Here is an 8441-nt window from a genome sequence, read left to right on the forward strand (position 1 = left end):
TTGCAGGCCAAATTCCACCTTTGTTTGCACCTGTTTAAATGTGCTTAATTTTAAGCACATGTTAAAAAGCTCTGCTGAATGGGGATGGAATTAAGTAGCTACTTAAAATTAAGCACAGGCTTAAGTGCTTTGCTAAATAATGGGCCTGGCTGCGCAGCACTAACAGGCACAAATAGTAGTAAGAATTTATTTCTGCCATAAAATTAGTAGACAACTTGAAAACACATAACAATCTCATTTTTTCAATGAAAAGATGCCACTTTTACATATTTTGGTTTTAGAGTAGAACCATATTTTAATGCTTGGAACTCTGTCTTTAGTTCAACTCCTGGGCAGCATGGGAGGTATGTGGGCAAAGGTGGCTTAAAGTCGACTTTGGGTTTCCCCACTTCTGAGGCTGACAAATAAAGTTTATTCTCAGGCAAGACTTAAAGCAGCCTGAAAGCTGTTGTAAATTCCACTGGTTGCTAATGGTTCCCAGGAGCCCTTCTGGCAGTCCGGGATTGCTAGAGCACAAGTGTCTTCCTGAGCCATCCCATTTCCCCAGCAACACTCCTGTACAGGCAACTGAGGGGAGGCAAAGAGGTGGAGTACAAACCGCTACTGCAGTTCCACAGCACTACAGGATCCCCTTACGTAAGCCGAGGCCTCAAGTGGCTGGACCAATCAAAGCAGTTTTACTGCACCACAGAATCATGGTGTACCATTTGTTAGACACCAATATAAAGTTAGAAAGGGAATCCTTCCCAATTAAGCTAATTGCATAACCTCTATATATTCATTCAGTCTTCATATATTTAAAAAAATGATTTTTCTGGAAAAAAATAAACTAGTTTCCCAAAAACTAAAGCTATAATCATTATATTTCATCCTGGGATACGTCGGTTATCCCAGGCCTGTGGGGTCCCAACATCAGCAAGTTTGCTAGGATGTGGTGCTTATAATGGCAAAGGTATCAGAAACTCCGACTTTACCAGCAAGTATGCAGACAGACAGTGCAACCCCCAAAGTAGGTAGTGCTGGCCAGAAGTGGGCATGGCTAGGACACCAGGGAGATCCAATGATTCATCATATCTCCAGGTAGCCTCCACTAGTGAGTCACCTAAGGTGTCCTGGTCAGAAATTAAAGCGATCTACTTTTGGTGTAGATCACTAGAATGGAATGCAGAAGAAATATCATCTGCCTTCTCCAGTAGTAAATCTACTGATGGGTTACAATTTGCACATGCACACCATGTACAAATTTGTGTGAATCAAACAATGAGTGTCCTATAAATCCATCTGAATCCAATCAATGTCATATATATTCTTGAAACAATGAAGTATGAACTTCCTAGCAAAATGCGTGATATTGCTGGTATACAGCAATTCCCTCAGAGCAACCTTTCCTTTTTAAGCCCTCAAGAATTTTCACTGGGCCTCTAGGAAAGCAAGCATTTATAAACAGAATATGACTGTGAAAGAGAGAGTTCACCTGTTATACTGAAAAGATTATTAATTTTAGTGCCTTAAAGCAATTCTGCTTAAATCAGGCCTCACTTATTTCCAAGGCTGTACAGCTTTGCGCAGAAATATCACGTACTCTGAAAGAACAGATTGCAACTACAGGACAGTTCCACTGTCTTTACAACATGCCCGAGCAACAGCAAAGAGAGATTTTGGTCTTAAAGTTTCTAGGCAGTCTTCCAACTCAGGTCCCCACAGCTTAGGACAGGTTATAAAAGCACTTGACTACCCTGTGCCAAAACAACTCTTTGTTAAATCTTTTAAATTGGAAAAAATGCACATATAGTACACTTTGATTGACCACTACATCACAAAGGGAAACACATAAAAATGTACTATTATCTAGAAGCGTGATAAAGCTTGTATTTCTTATCAAGGCCTAAACTGAATTACTTTTCACTCAAGATGTCAGTCCCATGTATTAAATGAAGCAACTTCTATGTTGCTGTTATAGCACGTAGTGGATGAATTACAATATTTTGTGGAACAAGAAGGTTTTTTAAAATCTCAAAACACAATGATGGTTTAAATTAAATATATTCATGTTATAATTTAAACATGACTTTCAATCCTATGTCTAGAAGCCAAATCCTCAAGCCCTAACTAAAGCACTGATCCTCCAGTGTGCTCTGTGCAATCCCAGAGGTCTGCCCATGCACAGCTCTTTGTAGGATCAGTGCTTAAGGATCCAAGCTTACTCCCATTGACTGGCCTGAGTAAGACTCTCTAGGGTTTAAGCCCTAGGTTTTAAAGCAATAAACAAAGCACTTTTTGCCACCAACGATCCTTTAGAACTATCTAATTCTCAAGGGAAAAGTACCCCAAAATCAGCCTGCTGCAGTTTCCACGATATGCATCTGAGGAAGTGAGCTGTAGCTCACGAAAGCTTATGCTCTAATAAATTGGTTAGTCTCTAAGGTGCCACAAGTCCTCCTTTTCTTTTTATCAAAAATGTGAAAATTCATCCAACGTATCACATGACACATGCAAGGCTGCCCACAGAATGTTCTCCAGAGCTTTGCCCAGGCTTACAATGGGGCTGTCACTATTTCTTTAGGATGCTCTTCCACTTATGTCTCCATCATAGATTTTTTTCCTGCTATTCAAACTACTTTTTCTTTTTACTTCATTGGTTTACCTCTACTTGCATACCCACAGACCACCTTATACAATTCTCCTCTTTTATTAACAGTCTCACTTCTCAAATACTTGTAACCTGTTATCAGATTCTCTGCTAATTAGTAATCAGTTGGCCAAATTCAGTTCTTCTAATCTTTCCTCACAAATCAATCTCTCTTTAATCATTTTATTGTTTTCCAAATTAATGTAATTTTTGACATCTTTCTGTGGGAGGTGCAAAGGACTCATGACAGGAGTGTAGATGCAGCTCAACCTGGTCCATATAGCAAGGGACTTCTGTATTACATCCTCAGACATGGCACAATATCTCTGCATATGTAACCTTATGTATAGAATTGGATTATTTTGCTCTCCTATAAACTCCAAGCTACACACATAAGCCAGGACTGTTGGATTGGTCCCTGCTTGTCAAATTTAAGCATGAAACAGAGAAGTTACTTACGTTGTCCACAGTAAGTTCCAATGTACCCCTTCTGGCACTGGCATTGGTCATCTGCACAAGTACCACCATTCATACATCTGATACTGCACTGTTGTACTACAATGGAACACATATATACAGATTAATTTTAATATTATAATGGGTTTCCAAAAGTGGCTAACAGCAGTGTCATTCAAAAACATGTACACATAGCCATTTAAAGAATTTGTATATATGCCTACATTTGTGTGACAAATTATCAAGACATTTAAAACAAAATCTAGGGAAAATAACTTCTCCAATAATATATGGCACAACTTGCAACTCCTAAACATCTAGAGGGATTTTGCAACCAACTTTTCATGCAAAAATTCAGAATTAGAAAATTGTATTACAAGATGTGCATGTACTCAAGGTATCTGTGTGTGTTTAAATATGCCCACTTTTTGTCATATCACTCAGAGCAATGCCTATTGATAGAACTAAAGCAGTAAGTATAAATTACGTGTCTGTATATAGTGATGACTATGTATTTTATAAGGTATTTGTTCTATACATTGAAGTATTTTTGAAAAATGGATGCTTATTATAGATCAATTTAAGAGAGATCTCTAAAAGCAATGCAAATATTGTAAGTCCTTACTAGATTTTGATCCACAGGTAGGTGATATTTGTCCACTGGAGCACGTGCACATATTAGGACGGGAACAAAATCCATCACCACAACTATTTCTACAAATTGCTGGGGAAGAAAGCATTTAAGAAAACAGTGAATAAGAATGTTTTCAGAATTAAATTACAAAAGAAATGCTTGTTAATTAACTAAACTCGTAACTTACTGTTTGAAAGAGAAGTCAGAAAACATGAATGCCTTGAACCAAGCCAGAAAATTGCTCAATTCAGAGATGCAGTTAAACAATGTTAGATATATGCCAAAATAAAACTCAAACATAGTACAAAGAGTTGATTTGTGGTAAACCATTTCTGTGATCAAATGCAAAGCAACACTCTGAAGATGGAAAGGGCCAAAATATAGCTCTCCAAAATTGGGAGGAGGAACACACTTTTTTTTTTCCTAATTAGAAACAACAGCCTCCAAAACAAGCAATGGAATAGAGTAAAAACTATAAGTTTTAGACAGAATGACCTAAAGACAATCCAAGTAGGAAACTGAGATTTGACTGCACTTCACGCTCACTAAATACAAAAGCAATACATATTACAAATTCAGGTTATTGGATGGGTTTTGTTTGGGTCATGTATTTAAAACAAATGTTAATTTTAAAATGATTTCAGACCTTATTTTGGAGAATTACTTATTTTTTCCTGATTAAGGATGGATTTTAAAAGTCAAGCTGACCTTTTGAGGGAGGACAGCGTTCGTATTTGGGGTCTATCAGATGTGGTATTATCTCTTTAAATAAACCTTCCTGTAAAGAATTAATGAAATCAGACAAACATGCAAACACTTCCATATTGTCATTTGGATGGTAGTTTTATGAAATTCTCTGGGAAGTACGTAAATGTTATGTAATGGGCTGTGCTAATATTAACCATCTATTGCCATCTTCATGCGTGCATATTTCCCCACCGACTCTAATGGATGTTCCACTCACAGAACTAAACAAGCATGAAAATGTTAAGGGCCCAATCATGATCTCTGTCCTGATTAAGACAAAGTAAATGTTGTGGGGGGTTTTGTACAAGGGACGGAATATGAGCCCCAGCACATTAGCGGAGCAGCACCCTACACAAATACCATTGAAGAACAAGTTCTTGTGAGAGACACTACACACGTAGAGTCCACATGTGGATGACCTCAGCTCCCATGGTTCTTTGGAGACCCACATCTCCGAAGGCCTAACCTCTCCATTAGTTTTGTGGGAGTGGGAAAGAAACAGAAACTCTGTTCTTCCAGATGGAAGAAAGCAAAGGAAATTTATTTTGTATCCTGGATTCTGACTTAAAAAAAAAAGTGTTAATGAAATAAGAAATCTAACTTATCAAAGCAAAAATAAAGTATATTGTTTTCTTGCTCCATTAGCCAAGTAAAAATGTTCTCTCTAGGAGACTTACCAACTTTCCCCTCAAAACAGAAGCTCCTTATCAATGTGAAAAATCCTGCCTAGCTTGACGTGTGCCCCCTGAAATTCTCCATTAAAGTCACACAACCCCTAGTTCACATTTTCAGCCCATGGACACCTTTCTTCAGTTGGTTACCTGGTGCACCACAGGGGGACGTCAAAAACCTCCCACTTCCATCTATGAATATACTGTCCCTGCACATCATTACCCTCTGCTGACCTAAGCTTCAATGAATTTGAATCAGAAAAATGTTACGTACAGCGTCTCCTCTGTAATTGGATGTATTCATTACAAAATAATGGAAATACTCAGACCTTCTAACCAAATAACCGGATTATAGTTTCTAAACCGATGAACACTTTTAGATAGAAGTTGCAATGCAGTGTGATGTCTTGGTGTAATACGTGCTGAAATTAACTCTTTTCAAGGAATACATAAGACATTGTTAATATAGCCTACCAAAAATTCAACTAATCCTCACGTATATTATAACCCCCATGCTAAATTCCACCCGACATATTATCAGTAAATAGGTTTCTCATGGTTTCCCAAGAATTGGGATGGGTAAATTAAATAGTTCCACCTCATGAGACTCTTTTCCAAGCTACCTAAGCAGAGAGAAATCAGCTCCTAACCTGACATGTTGGTAATATAACAGCAAAGCCAAATAAAAAGAAAGCTGAAAGAAGACCTTGTTGGAAAAGGAGTCTTCTTGTGCCATTTGAGCCATAAACACATGCTTGTGCTTCTTCTTTTTTACTGTCCTCAGACAGTTACCACAACAAAAACCTTGAAGAGATTTTCTTCACAGAAAACTTATTCATCTTTATCACTCCAGTAGACTCAGAAAGATGACATTTTCAGTCTGATGATACTCAAAAATCAGACTATATAGATACCAACTCTTTTATAGGAGTTGAGGGTGGAGAAGCTGAACAAATATCACTATCTAAGGGAGCAGATTTGGAAACAAAAATCATTGAAGAAATTCCCATTGGAGGGGAGAGGAAGAGAGAATTCACTTTAATTCACTGTTTTGTTAAAATTAGTAATATCGCCTTGATTAATGCAAAAAACATAATCCTTTTTCATTGGCTAACTGAAAAGTAAGAGTCAGGCATCTGAATTACAACACATGGCCAATACCAGAGACCCAGAGTTGATTTTTTAAGTCATTCATTAACCCACAGAAAAATGGGCCAGCTCAATTTCCTGAGCAAGGCCAGGTCTACACTAAAAACTTTTGCCAGTATAATGTTGGTTGGTTAGGGGCATAATTCTTTATATTTTTAAAACTGGCAAAAAGCCCCAATGTAGACGCATTAGAGTTGAGGGGGTGGGGGGCGACGGGGACACAAAAACAAACAAAAACCTAACAATGCTCATTTCATTTGGGGAACTGGTATAAGCTATATGAGCAAAAGAACTCTTTGCTGGTATAAGATGAATCTCCACTGGGGTACTGCTAGTGGAGATAGCCATTTAGTTTGGCCAGAAAAGGCTGTAACTACAAAGTGTTCTAAAGGAGTCTCTGATCACAACAAAAGTATGAGTATGAATGTAGAAATATGTTCCTAAACTATCAAAAACATCTATAAAAACAGCATCATGTGCTAACCATTTACCCAATCGCGTAGTCATTTTGGCCCAATTTCTGCACCACTGAGGTCAACAGGACTTTTATCGCTGAGTTTACTGGGAGCAGGATAGGGCCCTTTGAGCAAATGAGTCACATAAAAGTCAAATTCGAGTTTAGCATGTGAATAGATTCTAGGCTCAGGCCCTTAGTATGCACTACTGGCCAGATTTTTGAAGATTACAAATGAGAATTAGGCTTTCGGGGGCTTTGAAAATCTCATGGGGCACCACAGATACATCTTTAGGCACCCAAATACCTTTAAAATTTGTCCCTATATACCGTACATAAATTATACATTAAATTAAGCACACTCAGGTGCTCCCATTATTCAACAGCTAGTTTGGTATTGCTGTTTTCTGAATTTCTAATTATCCTTTGCCTGTAAAACATTAAGGTCACTTGCTGGAGGATTCTCTGCACTCTGAAGTTTTTAAACCACAATCTGAGGACTTCAATAGCTCAGACATAAGTTAGGGGATTGTTACAGGAGTTGGTGGGTGAGATTCTGTGGCCTGTGTTGCGCAGGAAGTCAGATTAGATGATCATAATGGTCCCTTCTGACCTTAAAGTCTATGACTCTATGAACCTAAGATCAAGGATATCTGGCATAGTTGGAGATAATGTTAACAAGACTGACTTAACTATGTAAAATAAACAAAAGTGAAAACACCAGTAGTCATGTGCTGCCAGGCAGTGGCCTCAATGACATGGCAGGTTTTTCCATCTCTAACTTCTACAAGCCAACATATTTTCCTCCCATCCCCCACTGAATGTTTGATTTGTCAGAGGAGGCATTACAAAGCACATCACAGCAGAACTGGAGAGCAATGTGTTCTTGAATTGCAAATTTGACATATTTATTAGGTAAGAAAATAACACAGGTTAGTCAAAGGGTAGGATGAGTAGGTGAAGTTTTCATTAAAGCTGAAGTTCAAAGAACAAAAAGCACACTTCTGAAATTGACAGTAATTTAACAGACAAAAACCCTTAAATTTCCTTTTTAGGTAGACAATTTTTCTTAAGTAGACTGCTCAGCAGACTCTCCTTTTTTTGCCAAGCCATGTCAACAATAGCCAGATCTATCAGTACAAAATTTAGCATGGCCAGTGCAATAATTATTGAGCCTCCATGCTTTATAGCAATTAAAACACAACTAAAAATGACAAGGAGGAAAATAAGTGAACACCCCTACACATTAAAAAGTTTCCTATTATATCATTATATTGCAATACCGAATTTACCACAGAAGTTTTAGAAAACTTCAGATCCCATTTGCTTGACATTTTTCTTTTTTTGGTATTGATCACTCGATTAATGATTTTTATTTTTTTTAAACTAAATTGATCCATGCATCACTGTATTTTGTTTAGGGTATTCCTAAGGTTTTGGTTATGGGAACTCTGAGCCACTAAATCTACCATTTCGTTTTTGAAGTGTAACCTAGAAGACTGAACTTGCCAAAATGAATTACAAGATATATTCCACTATCTTATACTGGATGCAGCAGAAAAATTCAGAGAAGATTATTTCCCATGAGACTGTAAAAACCTAAAGTCAGACACTTACGAACAATACACTGATTTCCTCCAGGGAGCGTTTTCCATCCAGGGCAACAGTAGGAGTGGAATCTAGAGCCACACACGTTTGGTC

The 8441-nt window shown here is 37.7% G+C and overlaps 1 protein-coding gene across 4 annotated transcripts in view; it reads right to left on the reverse strand.

The window, feature by feature from the left end:
- FBN2 (fibrillin 2) overlaps nucleotides 1–8441 on the reverse strand; it is a 254563-nt gene that overhangs the window by 244253 nt on the left and 1869 nt on the right. For all 4 annotated transcript variants that reach the window (XM_084629192.1, XM_084629191.1, XM_084629190.1 and 1 more), the window contains exons 2-4: nucleotides 8358–8440; nucleotides 3711–3809; nucleotides 3089–3184 (exon numbers count right to left, since the gene is read on the reverse strand). In XM_084629192.1, coding sequence (XP_084485318.1) covers nucleotides 3089–3184; nucleotides 3711–3809; nucleotides 8358–8440 — 278 coding nt within the window. The remainder of the gene's footprint in view (nucleotides 1–3088; nucleotides 3185–3710; nucleotides 3810–8357; nucleotide 8441) is intronic.

Source organism: Lepidochelys olivacea, assembly GCF_965140295.1.
Source record: "Lepidochelys olivacea isolate rLepOli2 genome assembly, chromosome: 5".
Taxonomy (NCBI): Eukaryota; Metazoa; Chordata; order Testudines; family Cheloniidae; genus Lepidochelys; species Lepidochelys olivacea.